At 40.0% G+C, this 24273-nt stretch overlaps 1 protein-coding gene across 2 annotated transcripts in view; it reads left to right on the forward strand.

The window, feature by feature from the left end:
- The window catches only part of LOC124857578 (copine-9-like), a 347174-nt gene that overhangs the window by 164007 nt on the left and 158894 nt on the right, over positions 1–24273 (forward strand). For both annotated transcript variants that reach the window (XM_047348904.1, XM_047348903.1), the window contains exon 7: positions 13987–14063. In XM_047348904.1, coding sequence (XP_047204860.1) covers positions 13987–14063 — 77 coding nt within the window. The remainder of the gene's footprint in view (positions 1–13986; positions 14064–24273) is intronic.

Below are 24273 nucleotides of genomic sequence, written 5' to 3' on the forward strand. Positions count from 1 at the left end.
CCAAACAAACCAGCCCTAGACATAGGGACAGCTTTATTAACAGAAGGAAGAAATGTCATTACTCTACTACAAGATCAGATGACACCAGATGATCTACGTATTACCATGTGGTATAAAAATACTCCTGGACCAGATAAAACTTATGAAGAAGCATTAACTAAAGTAACTTCTACGAAAGTCATGATAACTTATGTTTATGCAGATGGGAAGAGTACGTCAGTTGCTGAAGTAGTGTTAGCGGAAGACACTCATATTCTCATATCACTTAAACAGCCACTTCTGTTAGATTTTTTAACTGTAAGATTATTTTCATGAGTACAAAGACAATTATACTCAGAGGTACTTACTGACATTTAAATCACAGAATCATATAGAAATGGATCTGGGTACAGGCCAGAAAAGTGGTCAGTCGCATCCTCATCATCTTCATCATCCTGATGTTTAAGTAACGGATAGAGTTGGGTAACTCTGTCTTCCATAGACGGTTAAGCAGAGAACGAAGGCAGGGAATACAACAACATCCACACAATGTCAAAAATTGCAGCAAACACTGCAAAGGAAATTATTACTGATGATACTAAAATTTTATACTTCCCAAACACATCCAGCCAGGAGTCCCACACCGAGGTGTCTACTCCAGAATGCTCCTTCATTTTGCCATTTAGAGATCTCAAATCTTCTATTGCTTTAGTGAGGCTGCCATCAGCAGCAGTGTTGTTAGGTGTGAATGTGCAACATTTTTCTCCGAAAATAACACAAACTCCTCCTTTTTCAGCTAACAACATGTTCAAAGCAATTCTATTCTGGAATGCCATCAGGGAAGTTGAAGCCAATTGGTCATGGACAGCTTCAAACCCGCTTTGTGTCCAATTTCCTAGTTTTTGCACATTGTAGTGAATATAGTTTATCCTGTCTACGTTTTTGTTCATCGTACACCACTAACAGATACTTGATTCAAATCCTGCGGCTACTTGATCAGTTACCGTATTTTTCACACTATAAGGCGCATTTAAAAACCTTTAATTTTCTCAAAAAATGACAGTGCGCCTTGTAATCCGGAGCGCCTTATATATGGATCAATTGGTTAATTGGTTGATCCATACTGGTTGTACACGGCACTCTGTCAAAATGTTTCAGTACGACTGGTAAACTACAAAGCCGCACCGCTTAAAGCATTATGGCTACCGTAGTCAGGTACGTCGCCGAAGTAATAGCGGTAAATACCTGTAATGTGCTTACTCCTAGTCCAACACCACTTGTGTGTGTATAATGTTGAGGTAGGAAAACTTTACTGGCCGTCAGTTAACTCTTACATTACTCCTCACCTCTCCCCGACTCTTTTATTTGGCACCCAAAGGACAATCCTCAGTCAGAGATCAGTTGTACGTTTCCACAAGTTTATAAAAAAACAATCTGAATTCAGAGAGGGGACACACACTTACACTGGTACCTGGAAACGTCTGTGTGTTGTCCGTTTTGGAGGGGCCACAACATCTTTATATACCCTTCGCTGCTATGCAGTACACATACACAATCATCCTGTCTGTAAATATCTCCCCAGCAACCATATAACCTTATATCCAAATAAGGAGTACTTCTGGTTGTTATCCTGTCTGGTTCCAGCCTTGTCTCCTTCCCCAATTTATGACCTTGCCCTCTCTGTGCGCTGTTCTTCCCTGTCTTCTTCTCCCCCATCGGTGATTCCTTGTCCTTCACTAATTTATGACTTTGGACTCTCTACTTCCCTCCCTAAGGACCTTGCACTTTCTATGCTTCACTCCCTAAGCTTGACCCCCCTATGCTCTATGTACACATGCCAGTTACACACATAGATAGTTAATATTACACACATAAATAGTTTATATTCTACAATAACAACCCCATTTAGTGCATCAAACTGTTTCTTTTACGTGTTTACTGAATCAGGGAAAAGTTCCCTTTCACGTTTTAACTAACGTTTGATTTCAACTTCAACTTCATAGACTTCAATGCATTCCTAACGTGCGGTTGGCTCTATTCAATAGAATTCTATGTAGAGGAGACCTTACCATGAGAGTGAATGGAGTTATCAGAACGCTGGTTTGTAGTGTATTAATAAAGTTTGACTGACTGACTTATCTGACTGTTTTGTTGACATTCTCTTTAGCACACCTCCATCTAGTGGATGCATAACGCAACCCCAGTCAAACGTTTGACTGCAGTAGCTTCTATTCTATGCGCCTTATAATCTGGTGTGCCCTATATATGAAAACAGTTCTAAAATAGGCCATTCATTGAAGGTGCGCCTTATAATCCGGTGCGCCTTATAGTGCGGAAAATACGGTAATTTATTTTCATCTATAGCATCTATGTATGTAAGGTCTCCCTCAGTCTGCCAAGATACTGCTCTGCACTTTCTATTACGCCAGTCATGTGGGTTTACACTAGATAGTCCATCTGTTACTTCATCTACTAACATAGGATATACTGAAACTGGTAACAATAAAGTGACTAGAGCACACAGTCCCGTTACTTTTGAAGGTAATCGATCAAACAACCTGTCGTCACCACACCACCACCAAATGTCTCCTCTAGAGACTGGTTTAAAACACTTATTTACTTTTACAATTGTAGTACACCATACTGCAGTGAGATTTCCCAATTTATTGCCTCTCTCTGTCATATTTATACATGTGTAGTTTCCAGTGGTGACCCGCTTATGTAATACTGATTTATCCTTATCTGCTGTAGTTACAGGAAAAACAGAATCCCAGTGCTGACACATTTCATTAGGATTAGTTTGATTCATCTCTTCCATCACACAGGGTTGTGGTATCACAGCTGGAATTATTTGTAATAAAGGCCTGGGACCCATACATACAGCACAATCTCTTTTAGTCATGTTAGCCGCTTGCTCTACCATCAATGACCAGTTATTATTTGTTCCTGATACTCCAGTAATAACCTGGAACTAGTCATCTGTGGTTAAGTTTCCTAACATAATTTTTACTCTCTTTGCTTTGTTACCTGGATTGCATTATCAGCTTTATGGAGCTTAAACAACTTCTTTTGATAACTAGCATAAGCAGTGGTGCCCCACTCTGGTGTCCAATTGTTCCATCATCAGCTACCATCATGGACCATGAGGTGTCTCTTCTATCATTAGTTAAGTACCAATTATAACTTCTATAATCCTGCCCTTTCCTTCCTCGTTTGGTCAAGCTAATGAGTGGGATCAGCACCACAGCTGTGGTATTAGATTTTATGCACACTTGAATGCCATAAGTATAAGAAGTTTGTTTAGTGCACATAGTTAGGTTTTCTTGCCTTCCTTGATTTAGCGCTACTTGTTTCATATGACTCATAGCCGGTGTTGTTACATTCTTATTTATCTTGACTGGTTCCCAGACGTACCAGAAAAATAAGAAAATCAATATGAGGAAAAATATAAATACCCAGCAACGGAATGCATTGCTCATCCATCTAAAAGTCATTTTGGCTGAAATTTTGACTCCCCTAAGTGGTTCCAGTGTCTTAATTTTCTTCACTGACTTTCGGGTTTCTCCAGCCTCTAAATGTCTGGGTCCACCCTATTATCAGTCTGTAAATCACTTCCCCTGGCGGAGCTTTCAACCGAAATGACCTTTTTACAATGTGTAAGGTGAATCCAGGTTGATCTCTCAGGTATTTTTACTACTGTGGGAGTGGTTAATAATACCTAATATGGGTCCTCCCACTTAGGTGAAATACCAATGTTTCTTTTTTACACTCCTTATTAACACCCAGTCTCCTGGTTCCACTAGTTGGTTTTCCTGCTGGGAAATAAAACATTCCTCATTAGTTTGATTTTGTTTCTGTTGCTTTTCTAACATACTCCTCATATAATCAACTAGGTTAGCTTCTTCATCTAACTCCCACTTATCTTTAAAACTGTGGTAATCTGTATGGTCTTCCAAATAACGTTTCATAGGGTATTAACCCTGAGGTGCTTGTAATGTTTAGTTGGAAATAGTTCTATCCATTTAGAAAATGCATCTATAATGACTAAAACTTTTTCCCTTCACTGTGATTTAACTCAATAAAATCCATATGAATTGTTTGTAAGGGGTATCTTGGTTTTGGAAATTGTTCCCTTCGTGGTTTTAATTCCCTTGTGGATTTTGTTTTGCAGGTTAAACATGTTTTACATACAATTCTTTTTTATAAGAATTAAATCCATATGTTATATAATATTAATATATCTGTCCTACCATTCCTCCCTGTTGAGACATTGTGAAACACAATGGCTCAATATTGCTGCTCATTTATATAGGTTCTTTGGTAGGACAGGTTTATTATGTGGTCAAATATAGTTTTCATCTTTTAATGCAGCTCCATGTTTTTTCCACATTTCTATCTCCTGTGGTGGGCCTTGTTGTTGCATTTCTTTTAACACTATATCTTTTGTCACCAATGCATATCCTGTTTGTGTCTTCCCTCTCTCATCTTTTCTGGAGAAACCATTCACATAAACTATTTCGTGATCCTGCAAATCACTTCCAGTTTTTGCTTCTTTTTCTGCTAATTCTTGACAATCATGTTGAATTCCATCTTCAGGTGTGGGTAACAATGTTGCTGAGTTTAAAGTGGTGCGCCTTTCTATAGTTAAGTGTGGTTGTCACAGTAAGGTTGACATGCAGGACAAATGTCTGGCAGGTGATAGAAAGGTCATATTTGTTTGCAGTATTAATGCTGAAACTGCATGGGGAACTCTTAAAGTTAAAAGGTGAAACAACACTATTATAGCACTGACTTCAACTGCCATGGAGGCAGCAATTACAGTTCTCACACAATATGGTTGCGCACACGCAACACTGTCTAGTTTTGAAGAGAAATAGGCTATTGGTTTCATTTTATCTCCATGTTGTTGAACCAGACCTGAAGTCATAAAATGTCCCTTGCAATCTACCATCTGAACAAATGGTTTACTATAGTCTGGTAATGATAAAGCTTTACTGGAAACTAGAACTTGTTTTATGTTGGTAAATGCTTCTTCAGCTTCTACACTCTATTTCAATTCAGACGTCATTTTCAGCTCTTCCTCATACATTGGTTTGTTTAATTGAGCTACTATTTCTGCATAATTTGGCACCCAATTTCTACAATAATTAGTTAGTCCAAGGAAGGACATCATTTGCTTTTTTGTTACTGGTTTTGGAACTTGTAATATTGCAATCTTTCTTTCTTCTACAATTGTGCGTCCCCCTGCGCTAAGATTGTGGCCTAGGTATTTAACCTCATTTTTGCACAATTGTAGTTTCTTTTACTGACTTTGTGGCCCTCTTCTGCTAAATGTTTCAATAATGCTATTGTGTCATTTTTACAGGTCTCCTCATCAGGAGAGCCTAATAGCACATCATCAACATATAGTAAAATCTGACTACCTCCTGGAGGGTCAAACTTGGCCATGCTTGCGCTCATCACCTGAGAGTATATAGTTGGACTTTCACAGTAGCCTTGAGGTAGTCTGGTATAAGTATATCTTTGTCCCTCAAAGGTGAATGCAAACCAGAACTGACTATTTTTATTTATAGGTACAGAGAAAAATGCATTGCTTATATCAACTACAGTAAATATTCTAGCATCCGGTCTTAGGGAATTTAATAATGTATAAGGATCAGGAACACACGGTGCTCTCTGAACAACTGCATTATTAACTGCCTGTAAGTCCTGCACCATGCGCCATCCTGTTGATGGAGCTTGTTTTTTAACTGGAAAAATGGGGGTGTTACACGGTGAGTCCTTGCATTTTATTATCATTAAATAAATATTTAATAAATATTACACTGGGCCTGTGTTCTGTTTTTGCTCTAATTTGGACAGGTACTGCTCCTTTTACTAAACCCACATCAGTAGGGTCTTTTGACCATAACTTATCAGGGACTTCACTCAAGAACTGTTCCTCCTGTTCAGTAAGGAATATTTCTCATTGTTGCTTTGTATGCAAATGTATCCCTTCCTGCACTGTCACTGTCCAGAATAATAGCTTCCTAGTTAATCCTGTGGATGCACTAGTTTCTGTATTCATTGTTGTTGCAAACCAGTCTGTGGCATCTTTTCCCCTCTGCACTATTCTTCCTAAATCATGCTACCTGAGTTCTTTATCCTTGAATAAAGATATGTGTGGAAGTGTCCACATTTTATAGAGCTTCTTAGTGTCTTCCGCTAACACTACTTCAGTAACTGACGTACTCTTCCCATCTGCATAAACATAAGTTACCATGACCTTGGTAGGGGTTACTTTAGTTAATGCTTCTTCATAAGTTTTATCTGGTCCAGGAGTATTTTTATACCACATGGTAATACGTAGATCATCTGGTGTCATCTGATCTTGTAGTCGAGTAATGCAATTTCTTCCTTCTGTTAATAAAGCTGTCCCTATGTCTAGGGCTGGTTTGTTTGGAACATTAGAATAGATAGCTGACATGACTGTCCATTGGGATCTCTTATCCAAACGGGTTCAGACTCACAGACTTGTGTCAATTTCCCACTAGCTGACCTTACTGTTATTTGCTGATCACTAAGTCTGGAATTTGGGAATGTTTCTCTACAGGTGGTCCTGCATGCTCCGGTATCACAAAGAAAAGTAATTGATTTTCCATTCAACTATAAGGTAACTTCAGGTTTAATGCTATCTAGGCAGAGAAGGTCCTGGAAATTTAGGAGGACATCCTGCCCCTGTGTTTTTGTTTTTTTGTTTTTATCGGCGTCTGAGGTACTAGGAACAATTTCACTTGTTTTCTGTCCTAGTCATGCTGAATTATTATTTCTCCTTTCAGGACAGTCTCTGATCAGATGTCCTTCTTTCCCACAACACCAACACCCTGAGGTGCATTGTCTGCAGTTTCCTCTGCCTACTCTCTGACCCCTGCGATTTTGTCCTCTGCTTCTAAATCCTCCTCTTCCTCTGTTGTTCTAATAATAAATCTGTTCTTCTTGCTGAAAAAAGGTGTTGGCTATCTTTTTTGTTTTTTATCCTTCATTACTCTTTCTGCATGGAGGGCATGATTAACATAGTCTTCTAGATTTGCTGTGGGGAACCCTATAAAATGTCTCCTTACCCAGGTATTAATTGCATACCTGGAACCAGCATGTAGTGCATTTTTTAACTGCTGTCAATAAGCTCCTTGCTCGTTTTCATCTTCTTGTAAACCACTATGTATTTTAAACACTTTTGTCAGTCTAATCCTATATTCTTCAAAATCCTCTTCCTCTTTTTGTTTCACTCTGGCTATTTCTGCGTAGTCAGCTCTGCGTCTGTATCTAACTGTAAGCCCATCGATTAATCCCTTCACTCTGTCTGTTAGTTCCTGGTCATTATATGCAAGTACTGCGTTATTGTGTATAGGGTTCCAATTTCCCCTAATGTGATGTCAGTCAGTTCCTGTGACTGTCATCCATACTTGTTGAACTTCCTCACCATTCAAATGATAAGATCTCCTAAGACTCTCCAAATCTTCTCCACACTGAATGGGATCCTCTCTAGGAGAGGTTACTCCCTCCACAGCCTTTTTAACATCCTCCATTGTCCATGTTCTATATACCAAAATGGCAGGAGGTTGATTATCTCCAACGTTTGGATTGGCCACCTGTATCATGGGATATGTTTCTGCTAAACTAGGGTTTTCGTCATGAGATAATGTAGGAGCTGTGAGGACTACTCTTGGGGAGTGAGTTAAAGTTGGAGAAAAAGTTCTGCCATACTGTCTAGACCATCTTAGGGAGATCGTTTTTGATGTAGTCTGCGGTGGAGTGGGGTATTCAGGTGGTGGATCTTGTAGGGGCAAACCTGGATAAATAGATGAGGTTACAGCTGTTGCATGTGCCTGTGGTTGCTCATCTATCTGTGCTTCCTGCTCTTGCGCTCCTTGTGGTTGTATAGCTGCATTTCCTGGTTGTCTCCGTCGAGCCCCAACACATCCTGTCTCATTATCTTCTGCTCTATGAAACAGTAATTGTTTCCTACAATTTTCTTCTTCCTTTTCTTTCTCTCCTTACGCTTCTTTACTCCTTCCTCTCTCCTTTTAGCTACTTTTAACCAATAATCTACATCCTCATAACCTTCTTTTTCCATTTTTCTTGGGTCACGTTTTGTTCTTTTAATTATTGCTCCCTGTAGATTGACAAATTTTTGAGAGTTTAATCGACCATCACAATGATATGTGGTTATCCATTTATCTAAATATTAAAATTTTAATATTTTAATTTGATCCTGTGCTTCTATAAATTTCCAATCTTGGCATTGTAGTTCATTTTTAGTTTATTTTACTCGCCCTTTTTCCCATTTTTTTATTTGGTCCAGTATCTCAATACCTAAGGTATTCTAAATGCTGGATTATTCTGCTCAGTAGGGTGACAGAAAAATCTCATTTTGTGGTAATTCTCACTTCAACTCTTTCGAGTGGAGAATTCTTGCCTTTGCATCCACAAAGGTTAGTCACTTTCCATCCTACTGCTTTGGTATGAGGCAAAACCTGGTGGTTTAAATCCTCCATTCATTTCTCACATGTACACATTTTTAAACGCGGAAATTTCTTAGTATTTTTGTTTAAATATTTAAACGCGGACTCCGCCAACTGAAAACACAGAATTTCAGTATTACTTCTTAATACTTAAGAGGACTCCGTCGTCCCCATTTTTAAACATGGAATTTTTAGTATTACTTCTTAATACTTAAGAGAACTCCGCCGTCCCCTAAACACGGAATTTTTAGTATTACTTCTTAATACTTTTTCAGGACTCCGCCGTCCTACTCGTACCTGTTAGGGCCTATGATTCACAGGGTTTTATTTCACGCAATGACCCCCAGTCATTCGTCACACTTTTTTAATCCAAACTCAACTCACCACTTTGTCTTCTCCTCTCTCTCAGAGTTCTTTCAGCCGTCAGACCCCAGCGGGCGGGCCGAGATCCAGTCCCGGAAAGGGTCTGTGAGTCTCCCTGATGAAGACTGCCGTGCGCACAGTCTTTGCTGGAATCTACTGTTGTGGAATTTTCTTATCAAAGTGGGTAGAAGTTGACTCATAACAAGAGAAAATCCGGACTTTGTCTTATAAGTTTTATTCAAAGGCATTCAGCGTTTGAAGACCCTGACACTGAGGTTAGTCAGTGAAACAGAGCCCCGATCAACATTTACACACAGTATTTATACCAGAACATGACAGTGTTATCTCAACTGCAAAGAGTTTTAGAAATATGGCCACTAGACCCTCCCCGGGTCAGAGTTAACAAAGTTATTTATGAGGGCACCCATCTACCTTCCCTTGAAATATACACTTCAGGAAGTGTTAACTATAAAACTCTCCAGCATTTGAATTTAGAGTCCATCTGCTCTAAATAACAGAACACTAATAAAACTCAGAGGAGAGAGGTGAAGGGAATATCAGAGCACTTTAAAAGAATTTTCCATTACACTACCAACCCGCTGGAATCCTCAGGCGTAATTGGAATCCAGCTCTCGAAGGACCAAATTAATGTCAGGTTTAAACAACCTAAAATACTTATAACATCACAAAAAGAAGAGAAAGACAAAGAATTAGTTATTTCACTCGCTGCGAGGAGAACGGACAGAGATGTGCTTTCAGTTACAAATCTCCTACCACTCTGACAACCATCTGTCCGTTCCACTCTTTTTATTATCTTTCGGGGGTCGCTAGTTACAAAAGACTTTGCTCTCTAAGGATGGGAAAAACAGCTGCATCGTAAACAGGTCATAAACACCATTATCTTGTAAGAACACATTTCCAGAGTCTCCCCCCATCTTAAGATCAGTGTGTTGTCTGTTCAGCACAATCAGCCACCCTCTTTATGACACCCTCATCTGTGACTGCTTCCTTCCCAGCTCCACCTTTGATCCTTGCCTGCAGACAAACTCATACTCACACATACATCATGAAAGGTTATAAAGATCAAATAGTCAAGTTAAAGAAAAGGAAAATATATAAGATAAATCTATATTCAATTATTCCAACAGCAATGGTATCATAAAAAGACACAATATTTAAGCCCGAACGTAATATTAGCAACAAAAAATAGATTGTTGTAGGAGTTGGCAATCTGTACGTTATAGTTTTGCTAGTTTTAAAACATAGCGTCACATAACTGTCCTGCAAAGAAGTTAAATAGAACATTTATGTACCTAAAAATAAATGATTTTACTAAATTCGTTTTGTTTGTTTTGCTAATATTTTAACGATATACGACGTGTTTGATTATTTAAATAGTTTTTTGGTGTCACAAAATAATTTTTTACTGCATAAACAAAACCCTCCCCAGGCATATGTTCACATTTAAACAACATAATCATCCATGATTTTTCACCTGCTAAGAAGTGACTTCAGCATCCAGTTTGCAATGAAGGATTTAATCTGCCTTATAATGTCTTTTGATCTTTCCTATTAATTATATTATCAACATCAAAGCACAGTGGGTCTTTTGCCTGATGTGCGATTGCAGGCTGTGTGCGCTTGATCAGTTATGTGCGCATTTTGCCATGATCAGGTTTATGTGTGTTCAGCGGATGATCCCTGATAGCGATGTTACGCTGGAATGATGTTGAATGAATTGTCGCAAGGAGTTTTACTATAGGAGAAATATCATGGCTTTTGTTTGTGATAGGCTCCAAATCAGAGTTAAGATTATCCTACATAGAACCCTCTATTCTCATCTATTTTTAATATTTTTATTTTTGTTCTGTTGGAACATGTACAGAAGATTTTCTGTCCCCGTCATCTATCATTCTATCTATGCCTTTTTCTGTCCAAAGTGAAAGACATTTTTGCGTCCCAGTTAGCACCTGCATTTCAAACGTGCTAAATCCACACCCACAAATTGCTCCCGCAAACAGTTTCAGGCATTGAAAATCGCGTTACGGGTGGAAAGGGATGACATTTGGGTATTCTCCTCCCATGAATTTGCACGTTTGGGTCATTATATGTTTTGCATGTTCATGAAGGCAGAAGCGCTAAAAGGTTTGCACCTGCAGTTTAGCTGATTTTGCACACGCATTACCACTGATTACCATCTCGTTTGTAGATCAGCTTTGCTGACACAAACAGGTTTGCGTGCAGTTATGTACACGCAAACCTTTTGAAGATCAGGCCCAATTAATGTAAACATTGTCACATGTCACATGACTATTGGCAAATAAATTCCCTAAATATGTGGGTTATGTCATACCTGCTTGTGTTTTGAGTTTTTGAGTTTGTGTTTTTGAAATATTACATGGTCTGGTCCTTTGTTTTCTGTCTCCCTGCACCCCAAGCCCACACCTGCTGTGTTTTCCCCTGATTGTCTTGTCATGTTTGTCATTGGTTCCCCCTGCTGTTCAGTTTTGTATTTAAGCCCGTTTATTTCCGTTGTTCCCCGCTGGTTCCTTGTGTTATGTTATGTGTATGTGTGATCTCGTGTGTTGGCTACCCTGTCTGTGTCCAGCCATGGATAATAAAGACTCATCTTACCTGAAAACCTCAAGCTTCAGGAGTTCTTCCCTGCATTTTGGTCCATAAAAAAACCAAACTATGACAGGATATGGATTTTGATAGGCTGTGGTTCTGGATTTCTTTAGTGTATCTTGTTCATTGTCTCCCACAATGCCCATCCATGGTTCTGGATTTTAGGAACAATTTCAAGGATTAACTGATGACACAAACCCCTCAGCAGAAATCACAACTATAAACATAGTGAAACCTATTATGTTAAGCTGTTCTCCTGGTTTCTGATCTTTCACTGACCGGTGAACTTTTCATCCTACTATGCCCCTTCACTGTCAGGTTATGAGACTGAACTCTGTCCACCTAATACAGAGTTAAAGTGGAGTAGATGATGGATTGATGGTGGTGGTAAAATGATCTAAAGTAGATTTAAATGAACTGCTGTTGTCTTTAATGTGTAACTTGTTAAAATAAAAGTATGATGGTGAGTTTCATTTAAATTGTGTATCTAAATAATCCAATCTGAAGTCAGTTGAAAACAATCGCTCTAAATAAATATGGTAAAGATATGTAGCAATATTTTTCGTTCAGAGCTATACTTACAACTCTGTATACATGAAGATCTTTTTTCTGTAGTTTCTTCTGCAACCTTTAACTTCTGTCTAATCTTTCCTCATTGCCCTCGGACCTGTTGAGCAGAAGGTAAGTCTCTGTCATATTATACAAAACCCTAAGTTCAACCATTGTAAAAGTTCAAAATGATTTTTCTTTTTAGTTTCTTTCTAACTTTTATGGAACATCCCAACTTTCAGCGCTGTGATTTTTACACATCCTGTGGGTGTTTTTGGCTTAATGTTTGGGTCATTCTCCATCTGTATTATAAAATGCCACCCAGTCAATTTGACGGCATTTGGCCAGATTTGAGCAACTTTATGTCTCTGAACAACTCAAAATTCCATCGGCTGCTTTTATCCTGTGTCACATCATCAGTAAACACCAAGCCATTCCACTGCCTCAGCTGTGTTCTACAGATGATGTGGGATGCTTTGGATGAGCTGGTCCATGCCCTCTCTATACTTTTTTTCTTGGCATCATTCTGATACAGGTTGGTTACATCTGTCCTTAGAATGTTCTTTCAGAACTGTACTGACTTTTTGTAATGTTTTTTAAGCAGAGGCCATTCGAGCCTCTAAAGTTACTTTCATCCACCCTTCTTTTTATAGTAGACTTGGACATTGATACACCTACCTCCTGTACAGTGTAGTTCACTTGATTGGTTATTATGAAGGGGTTTCCCTTGACAATTTGAATAACTCCACCATCATCTGCCACTGTTGTTATCTGTGGTCGTCCAGGTCCTTTTGTGTTGCCGAGTTCACCAGTGCTTTCTTTCTTTCTTAGGCTGTACCAAACCTTTTTTTTCAAACCTTATGGATGGCTTGTTTGAACTACATACCTCTTTGACTGCATGTTGTCTGTTCTTTCAAATGCAAGCACCACATCTCAAATCTACTCCAGGCCTTTTATCTGTTTAATTGATAATGACATAACAAATGAATTGCCCTCACATGCACATAAAATAGCTCAGACTGAACTGTCCAATTACTTTTGGTGCCTTTAGAAATAGGCTGTTGAGAGGCTGCTGGTGGCTCAGATGGTAAAGTGTGTACACCATGTACAGAGGCTATAGTCCTCGATGCAATTGTCCTGGGTTCAATTACCGGTCCTAGGGCCTTTGCTGCATGTCTTCCCCTTTTCTATCCATCCTGTTTCCTGTTTGATTACTGAACAATAAAGGCCTCTAGTCTTTAAAAAAAGAAAAAAATAGGTTGTTATGAAGGAGCTGAAACGCATATACTCTTCATCCAATTTGAATGTGTATACCCTCCAATCAAAGCTCAGAGTCTACACATTATGACCATGTCCATTATGTAACTATAATTTAAATATGTTTAAGTAGACAGGTAAAAAAAAAAACTTGTGTAGGTGTCCAAATATATATGGTTCTTACTGTATGTCTAAACAGATGGAACGCAATTTGCAGGTATTAGTATCTATATACTTGCCTAATTAAAGCCGGACTTCAAAACAATGGAGAGCAGTATGATGAAAAAGATGTTTACAGCTGCAATCACACTCCAGCATTTCCCCCCAAATTTCCGACACACAATTATCATTTAAATAGGGTGGTTCACACTACTTTTGCACCTGTTATCCACACAATCTATGGGATCACCCAGAACACATCCACTAATTCATTTTTTGTTTTTTTGCACAAGCAATTTAACACTCAATCTTTGAAGATCAGGCCCTTTGTGTTCTTGAACATACTCGTGGATATTTGGAGAGATGGTTTGGTTAGGAAATCACATATTATAATGGAACTTAGTAAATGAACTTAATAGATAATTTTTTTATATATTTGTTTTGCAGATAAATATAAAGAAAACAAAAACAGATTGAAGAGATTAAAAAGGAACTGAAGGCTCATGAGAAAACAGTGTTTAGAATGGTGACCTCTCTTTGTTTTGTGCAGGACTTTCTGGGTCAGATATTCTGCACTCTTGGAGAGATTATTGGCTCCTCTGGTGGCAGACTGGAAAGGACACTCTCGTAAGTACACCATACACTGTCAGATCTTGATCTTTTTTTTTTTTTTATGTATGACAGCATTTATTTATGACAGCATGTAAGACACATTATTCAGTCTCTCACTTTTTAATGTTCCTTAATATTTTTCATTGGTTCATGCTTCATTGGTTCATTAAATGATCATTCTTAACAAATGTCAGACATACAGTATAGTTGTAGAAAGACTGGTTGTTTTGTCTGTGCTGTCTTTCCTGTTGGAAACCCTTGGTACAGAATAACCTGGTGGTGTTTTGGATGACTTGAAAAATTGTGTTCATGTCTTGTAAGCAAAATTATTAAAGTTGTGAATAGTCTGAGCTTTATTTATACCCAAAAACGTCTATGAAACGGTGTTGGTATAAAAGGTACAAAAATAAGAATCAGAATCAGCTTTATTGCCAAGTTCATATATACAAACAAGGAATTTGACTCCGGTACACTTTGCTCTCGGGTTTTTGTTTTTGCATTACAGAATATACATATTTACAATGTACAAATATACACATATACAAATAAAAAGATGCATTTGCAACATCTGTATGCTGTTGTTTGGTACTCTATTGAATGTTCAACAGAGAAACAGCCTGGGGGAAGAAACTGTCTCTGTGGCAGCTGGTTTTAGTAAACAGTGCTCTGTAGCAGCGGCCTGAAGGTAAAACTCTAAACAGTTTATGTGCAGGGTGTGTGGGGTCTGCAGAGATTTTTGCAGCTCTTTTTCTGACCCTAGACCTGTATAAGTCCTGGATGGAGGGAAGATCAGCCCTGATTATGCTGTCTGCAGACCTGACTTTTCATTGCAGTCTGCACTTGTCCTGTTTTGTGGATGAGCCAAACCACACTGAGATGGATGACGACAGGATAGACTGAAAAAAAGTGGAACTAAATTGATCCACTGACCTTGCCTTTCACAGTGACTACAGCAATAACTCCAAACACATTGCTTTCTCTTAGTTATGATTCGGACAGCACCTAAACTTTAGTTTTAGCCAAATTTGTGAAATGTCATTTTTATAGCTTCAGCTTGGTTGTGACAGTTCAGCCTGACCAGCAGCAATTTGGGCTGGTGGCTGTTGCAGAGGAGTGACCACAAAAGAAGACCAAAAAAGTGTCTGATTTAGGCGAAGCAGTCAGAAACAGTCAAAACATGTTATCTGCAAACCTGTTGTTAATATCATCCAAACTATTCATTGACTTGATTCATAAATTTAAAAAGTGGGTATGTAGGCAGCACTGTGTTTTATTTGGTCTATCATCTGGCATTTTACACAGTCTGGACTTTACTCTATTTGCTGCAGTTTGTTTCTTAAATCAAATCAATTAGGAAAATCACACGGTTTTCACATTTGGTGGCATAGTGCATGCCGGTTTATAAAACGTAGCCTTTTCCGCTCCATATTTGCTTATTTTTAGATCCACATTTCCTACAGACTTGTAATAGCTAAAGAGCTGATAATCGACCCTCAAGAAACAGATCTTTGAAAAGCTGGGGTCACAAATCAATAAGTGCGCAGTTTTTGGATTATCAAATTAAACAAAGAAACAAAATATTGTGCATACAAATATTGACTGTTGATGCTGTTTGTGCTTTTTTCATTGTATGCCTGTTTGATTCACTTAGAGGAAATGCCTGTGTACTCAACTGTGACGACCCTTCCTGACAGGCTGATTGCAGTCACATGGCACATTATAAAGCTAGCTGCTGAGTGAACACTGATTGAACCAATGAGCAAGCATCCCTGTCTGTCTCTGCTTTAACCCAGTCAGTGAATCGGTTTAAGACCCTGGACCCTTGTGGCCTATCCGCCCAGTTGGCTGTTCCAGATTAGTCCCTCTAGGCCTGCCTCTAAATCAGATCCAGCTACTCATTTAAAACATGAGATCTACACATCTACAGCCTGGCCTTTGTGCTGTTACATGGGTTGAATTTTGAAGACATATGGAGGCCTTTATAGATTACGATGATACAGATTGCTGGAACCCATGTTTTGACTTGAGTAGTTATAGGGTGGTAAATTAACAGGTGAAAAAATGGATTTTATAGACAACCCCAGTTACCATTTTGACCAATGGTTTTAAACTTGTGTGCTCAGTGCTCACTGTCATGCATGTTTAGATGTCACTCTCCAGCCCCACTGTTTCAAATTAATGAGTGGCAACTGGTGTGTGGCAGGAAAACGAGACTTGAGCTCTATCTGGTATCTCAAAACTGTAGGGCAATATGCCATGACACTCACCATGGATTATTTCTGCAACTGATATGCTGTAAAACTGAAAACAAATCTGATCCGAATCTAATGACCTTCTGAGTGTCACCTGCCTGCCTTTGATCAATCCATCATCTCATCCACAGCTGCTGACAGAAGGTCTGACGAAATCATGGCTTTTCTTTTTGCCTCCAGTCTTGGAGGGAGAGAATTGAGCGAGTGTCATGTTTGCCTGTATCTGCCAGTGTGAAACAGGATGAAGCAATTATTCTACTCAGCCTTCAATTTATGGATTTTGCAAGGTTGAACTTGAGGGTGACACGGGAGTGGATTTTCTCTCCTGTCCCATCCCGCTCCCACAGAAAAATGTCTTGTCCCATCCCAATCCCAGGCCAGCATAACAAAAAAAATCCTGTCCCGTCCCACTCCTGGTAAATTGACTCCCACTCCTGTCCCACTCCCATTCAGAACAACTCCCACTCCTGTGCCACTCCCATTTTTGTTTTCTTCATTTAGTCTTTTGGCAATTTCTTTGTTTGAAGGACCAGTTAGGTCCCTGTTTTTAGTTGTAGTAAAGGCCAGTTAAAGTAAAAAGAATAATAATGAAGAAATAATAAAATATCAAACAAGGAAACAGACCATGTCTATCTTAGTTGAAAAGACAAAATGTACCTAGTTGTATTTTACTTATTTATTAAGTGATTGTTTCCTTTGAACAATGACATTACTTTTATGTTTCAAGTTGCTGAAACGAAAGAAAAATACACCTAGTAAGAGAACTGTACTTGTTGAACAGAAGGCCAAAAAGGCATTACCTTCATAATTTAGAAACTGTACCTCAATGGTTCACAGCCCTGGTCCTCAGGGACCCCTTCCCTGCAGGTTTTAGATGTGTGTCTGCTCCAGAACACCTCATTCAAATTCTGACATGACCTCCTATACAGGCATCAAGAATGGAGGGTCAAACTGGACAAAATTAATACAATAAAATCATCATTAAATAAATAAATGTTGTGAATGTCCCATAAGTGAAGTAAATGTAACATGAAAGAAATGTAACATTAAATGTGCCATTAAATTAAAGGTACCATTTATTTATTTAATACATCATTAGAAACAATAAATGTCATATATCATGAAATGAACTATTATGCAATTAAATGTGCCACTGAATAATTAAGTATAATTTTAAAGACGACATGACATAATTAGTGGTACACTTAATATTTAATGATGTATTAAATAAATTGTACATTTAATGGTACGTTCAATTTTTTTCTATTTCACAACATATTTATTTAATATCTTCCCTTGATGAAGCCTTTCTACGGAGTCCGCGAGGGGACAAGGGGGGATTTTTTTCTTTTTTGTGTCCCCACGCAATAGTCTTTGCGTTATTTCGCAATACTTTGTGGGATAGTTTCCAAACCAGATAACTGCAAAAATGAAACAAACACTACACCCGTTTTGAGATTTATTGAGTTTTATTTTGAAATCAGCCTTAAATAAAATGATCTTTAATCAGACTAAAAGACAGTTTTTATCCACAAGCTGTCAAACAAATTACTGGACAATAAAACTGCACGAAACCACATCTGTGACACTTTGTTTGCTTATTACTGCTGCATGATGTGTACTTTTTTTTTTGTACGCCATTAGTGTTTTTGTTTTTATCGTGATTTGAACTCAGTGTGAAATTCATTTTGAGCTTCAGCCATCATCCTTTCCCACTGAACGTTCCAAGGTGGCGTTTGTTATATCTCTGCTGGCAGGAAAGGCAAAACAGTGGGGAACTGCTGAATGGCATAACAGGTCTGCATCTTGTGATCTTTATGAAACTTTTTCCAAGGAACTCATTCGAGTTTTTGACCCGGTCATTCCAAGTCGTGAGGCCGCAAGAGGATTATTGTTCCTTAAACAGGGTGATCAACCTGTCTCGACCTATATAATTGACTTTCATTTGTTGGCTGCAGAGAGCCGTTGGAATGAGGCAGCACAAATGGATGCATTCATGAAAGGATTAAACGAAGACATCAAGGATGAGTTAGCGACCTGTGACTATCCTTCTTCCCTGAAACAACTCGAGGATTTGGCTGCTCGCATTGATATTCGGCTGGCAGAGAGAAGGAAGGAGAAGCGCCATGAGAAGGGTCGCTCATCATTTACTCAGCTTTCTGCACACCGGTGCTGATAATTGTGAGCCCATGCAATTGGGCAGAACCAAGATTACCCCTGAGGAGAAAGATCGTCGGAGAAGATTCAAGCTCTGTTTTTATTGTGGAGAGAAGGGACATTTAGCACTCAGGTGTCCACTAAAAGGACAGGCTCAGCAGAGGAAGGGAGGTCTCTACTGAGCCGTAGTCAACTATTTTCCTCCTTCTTGTTTCCTGCCCATTTTCAAACCTCTTCTTTGTCTCTCCAGGGGGCCGTGTTTATTGATTCAGGAGCTGATACTGAATTCATGGATGAAACATTTGCAAATAAGAACGGCATGAAACTTATTCCGTCAGCTGACACAAGAAACGTGCTAGCTTTGGATGGTCACAGCATGAACAATTCACATCTCAGGACGGAGGAGATTACCGTAACAGTTGGAGGTAATCATCAAGAAAAAGTAACTTTCATGATCGTTAATTCACCTGAACTTCCTGTAGTCTAGGGGCCTCCTGGTTGCAGAAACACAACCCTCACATCGACTGGAAGAAAAAAGAAGTTTTGGGGTTGGTCTGAGTCATGTTCCACTAACTGTCTTTTGTCTGCTGCTACGGAGGTCAGTGTGGAGAATGAGGTTGAGGAGACCTATCCGGATTTATCCAAGGTACCGCAAGAATACCATGATTTAAAGGAGGTTTTTAATAAAATCAAGGCCACAGCTCTGCCACCCCATAGACCTTATGATTGTGCTATTGATTTGCTTCCTGGCACATCACCCCCTAAAGGCAGAACCTATTCATTGTCTAGTCCAGAGCACAGGGCCATGAAGAGTTATGTTGATGAGGCATTAAAGGCAGGGCAGATTCAACCTTCTTCCTCTCCGGCGGGTGCTGGATTCTTTTTTGTTGGGAAGAAGGATGATTCATTGAGACCATGCATTGATTATAGAGGCCTTAATGAGATAACAGTTAAAAATAGATATCCCTTACCACTCATGAACACAGCTTTTGATCAGATCCAGGGAGCCAAGATATTTTCTAAGCTGGATCTAAGGAATGCATATCATCTGGTCCGAATCAGAGAAGGAGATGAGTGGAAAACGGCTTTCAACACGCCTACGGGCGATTATGAATACTAGGTCATGCCATTTTGACTTACTAACGCTCCTGCAGTTTTTCAGTCATTGGTCAATGACGTTCTAAGAGACATGGTGGGTCAATTCGTATTTGTTTATCTTGATGACATACTGATTTATTCTCAAGATCTGGAAACCCACAGAAAACATGTCAGAGCTGTTCTCCTGCGTCTTCTCCAAAACCAGTTGTTCGTCAAGGCAGAGAAATGTGAGTTCCACATAACTACCACTTCCTTTTTGGGCTTCATCATTTCCCCAGATCAAGTGCTTGTCGACCCCTCCAAGGTTAAGGCCGTATTGGAATGGCCTGTTCCAACTGATCGCAAGCAGCTTCAAAGATGTCAAACTTCTATAGGAGGTTTATTAGAAATTACAGCCTGGTTGCTACTCCCCTAAACGCTCTTACCTCTTCCAAGGTGAAATTTGTGTGGAATAAGGATGCAGAGAAGGCCTTCAATAGGTTAAAGGAACTCTTCACGTCAGCTCCAGTGTTACGGTCTCCTGACCCAGAGACAGTTTATCGTGGAGGTGGATGCCTCAAGCACTGGGGTCGGAGCTGTATTAAGCCAAAGAGGTGAGGATGATCGTGTTCACCCATGTGCCTTCTTTTCAAGGACTCTGTCACATGCTGAGCAGAATTACGACGTGGGAGACAGAGAGTTATTGGCTGTTAAGTTGGCATTGACAGAGTGGAGACATTGGCTGGAGGGGACTAAGGAGCCGTTTATGGTGTGGACTGACCATAAGAACTTGGAGTACCTGAAATCAGCAAAACGGCTAAACTCCAGACAGGCTAGGTGGGCTTTGTTTTTTGGTCATTTTAATTTCTCCCTATCTTACAGGCCAGGGAGTAAAAATGGCAAACCTGACGCCCTATCCCGGATTCGAGAGCCTGAAGAATCTCAGTCTGCGGGTCAAGAGGAGTTTATCCTTCCTGAAACCGTCAGGTTGTCTGTGTCCCGAGTGGAGGTGGAAAGGGAGGTCCAGGAAGCCAGTAGAGATCTGCCTATCCCACCATCATGTCCACCTGACCGCTGTTTTGTCCCTGAACGCCTTGTGCCTAAGGTATTGGAGTCTTTTCATTGCTCTCGTTTAGTTTGTCATCCAGGAATCAGCAGAACCATTCAGATAGTTCGAACTCATTTTTGGTGGCCATCGCTGGTCAAGGATGTCAAAGACTTTGTTGCTGAATGCACTCAATGTTGTCGAGCCAAGCCTTCTCGTCGCCCCCCTGTGGGGTTGTTGCACCCTTTGCCAATTCCCCCTTGCCCATGGTCACATATTGCAATGGATTTTGTGACAGGTCTACCGGTTGCTAATGGTCATTCTGTACTACTAACCATAATTGACCGATTTTCAAAGATGGTTCGTCTGGTGCCGTTGGAGAAGCTTCCATCTGCTAAGGAGATGGGTGAGATATTGACCCGAGACGTTTTCAGGCTCCATGGAATCCCAAATGACATTGTTTCCGATAGAGGACCCCAATTTGTGTCACGTTTCTGGAAGGAGTTTTGTTCTTTGTTGGGAATTTCTGTTAGTCTTTCCTCAGGGTTTCATCCTCAGTCTTATGGTCAAACCGAGAGAGCCAACCAAGAAGTGGAAACCAAACTTCGCATCTTATGTGAGCCTGACCAGACCAAGTGGTCACAAAATTTGACCTGGGTTGAATACGTCATGATCTCTATGCAATCAAGTGCCACTGGTTTGTCCCCTTTACATGTTGTGTTTGGTTTCCAGCCACCCATGTTTTCACTTCAGGAGAGAGAAGATAATGTTCCGTCCGCCCTAAGGTGCCAAAGAATATGGAGAAAGGCCAGGAGATCGATGATCAGAATGTCACTGGTTCAGTCAAGAACGGCCAACCGGAGACGGTTCCCTGCCCCTAAGTACCAGGTGGGGCAGAAAGTTTGGCTCTCTGCCAAGGACCTCCCATTAAGGGTAGAATCCCGGAAATTGGCACCCCGATTTGTTGGACCTTTCCCAATCTCCAAGATCATCAACCCTGTCACTGTACGACTGAGATTACCCAACTCCATGAGGATTCACCCCACGTTCCACGTTTGTCAGGTCAAGCCCTTCGTGGAGCCCTAACTTGGACCTAATTTGTGAGTTTCATCGTCTCCATCCTGATCAGCCTCGTGGTCCGTCAGGAGCCGGACCTTAGAGAGGGGGGTACTGTTATGATTCTGGCACGTCTGCTCTACCCTTTCTCCCTGGCTGCAATCAGCAGATTAGATGCACCTGGTGGCTGCTGCAGTGTAGTGCAATCTGTGGAATGCCAAGCACCTGTGTCTTCCCTGATATATACTGACTCTGACAAGCAGACGGTGCCAGATTTTTGAAAGCCATCGTGTGAGTAGATATCCAGCGTTCCTTCCTGTCTGATCATTGTTCTTGACCTTGCCTTGCCTTTTGGATTTATGCCTCTGCCTGCTCCCTGTCGGACTATTTGGATTCTGGTTGTCAACCTTGTTTCCTGCATCTGGTTTATGCCTCTGCTTGCCCCTTGCCTGACGCCTCTTGTTCCGATTGTTGACCCTGTTTCTGTCCTTGGATTATTGAGCCAGCATAGCCCTCGGATTATTCAGCCTGGAGTCACGTCTTATCTGTGCTGTGGAGATCACCGCCTGCTGCCCACTGAGGTTTCCCCTTTGGGTTTCAAGTTCCACTCAAGACAAAAGCAGGTTAGTGACATTTCTGATCCCTGCAAAATCTGGAGAGACTACAAGTCACTAATCCCTCTTTCTGCCTCAGTGATTCCTGGAAGCTGTGAGGAGTGTTACCTGTGTGACGTTTTCCTGTGGCTGAATAAACCTTTTAAACTTTCAGTACTGTGTCTGACTGAATCTTGGGTCCGCCTTTTTCTGATTCATAGCAATTATAATAGATATAGATGTAGAAGCGACAGTGTATTGAAATTGCACTGTAACGTTTGGATGCCAAATTGTGCTGGACCTGGCTGTGTGGACTTGGGTGTGTGGACTTGGGTGTGGAATTGGGTGTCTGGACTTTGGTGGGTGGACTTGGGCGTGTGAACTCGAGTGTATGGACTAGGATGCTAGGTGCTCAACTTGGGTGTGGAGCAATTTAATGGGATTTAGAGGGAAACAGCAGCATGTAATTTGCTTTGAATACATTTGAGGCACCTCTGAGTTGATTGGCACTGGTTTGTGAGTGTGGTCCCAAATAAAAAAAAAAAAAAATGTAATCTTGTTGCTGAACCTGGGTGTGGAGCAATGTAATAAGTTTAAATGCATTGGTTCTGTGCATCTAGGCCCAATTTGAACATTTTGGTAAGTTGGAGGTGGATCTGGGTGTGGTATGCTGTGCACAATGGCTCTTTTTTAATGATACACAGGGCAAATGTCTTGACCAAAGGCTATGTCATATGGAGGAGTCCTACAATGGAAATCAGCACTTTTATTTGACCACATTCCCTATTATGAGGTGAAAACACATCATGGCACATCATGCTAAATTGTGCAAACATGCCAGCTCCACCTGGCACATTGCCCACTAAAGAGTTGCAATAGTGGTTCCACTGGAAAAATATTATTTTATGTCTGACCTTTACATAGATACCAAACGTTTGCATTCAGACTTTGTAACTGTGGAGCTATACATGCAAATATATTATTTAAATGTAGGTGGAAATTGCTTCTAAAGCCCCTCAGGGCTTAACAGGTTAATTAGTGCCACGTTGTTGTTGCTATATATGCATTTGTTGTTTGTCCCTGTGTATTTCTTTCTGCTTTTTTTTCTTCTTGCCACATTAGCTGTGTTTCCATTACAAATGTGCGCAAAACTTTGTTGATATTCTGCTAATGTCTAAAAAACACAATCTCACAATTGTGGTGTTTCCATTAAATAAGAAATATAATTAAAATCACACTTGAATAAGTTTGTTCACGCTATGACATCATCCTCTTACTACTTCCTATTGTCTTCTTCATCTTTTTCACTAGTAGTAACATCCGGTTGTTGATCACATGACTCGTATGATGCGAAAAAGGTGTGTTTCCATTGCAGTTTTGCAAAATACATTAATTTTGATACGACCAAAATAAAAACCTCATCCTAGCACAAAAACCTTGGTGTGTTTACATTAACTTAATTTATTTTCATAATTACAATTTGCTCAATTTGATGGTAAGCAGCTAATGACCGCAGAGATGGACCGGTTTGCGCCTGCCTTTTAGAAGTGCTAAAAATAGACGCCAAAACTGCGCAAGTTTGACTCAATCACATTGCAGGTGCTAAATGATGACATTTGTATATCCTCCTCCTCCTGGTATTTTGCATGTTCTGATAGTCAGTATATGTTCTGCATATTCATAAAAGGAAACATGCTTAATAGATTGTGCTATTGACAGATGCAGTCATCCACTTGATAGCACGTGCTATGAAGTTTTGTTCTGTTTTTATACACGCAAACCTTTAGTAGATCGGGCCCTTAAAATGAATCAAGGTGTATGCGACACACTGGGAGCCAGTCTAATAACATGGGAATACAATTTTTTTGACAAGACAATGGATGATGTCAGATGAATTTTGGAGGGTGACTGTGTTTTTGTGTATCTTCCCAGTATTCAGACACCCAGACACAGGTGCATACTACAAAGTTAATAGTGGCACAGATGAACAATGATCAGAAACATAATATAAATTCAACCAATTCATCTTTTAAATATTGAAAGTT

This window comes from Girardinichthys multiradiatus, chromosome 20 (assembly GCF_021462225.1).
Source record: "Girardinichthys multiradiatus isolate DD_20200921_A chromosome 20, DD_fGirMul_XY1, whole genome shotgun sequence".
Classification (NCBI taxonomy): domain Eukaryota; kingdom Metazoa; phylum Chordata; class Actinopteri; order Cyprinodontiformes; family Goodeidae; genus Girardinichthys; species Girardinichthys multiradiatus.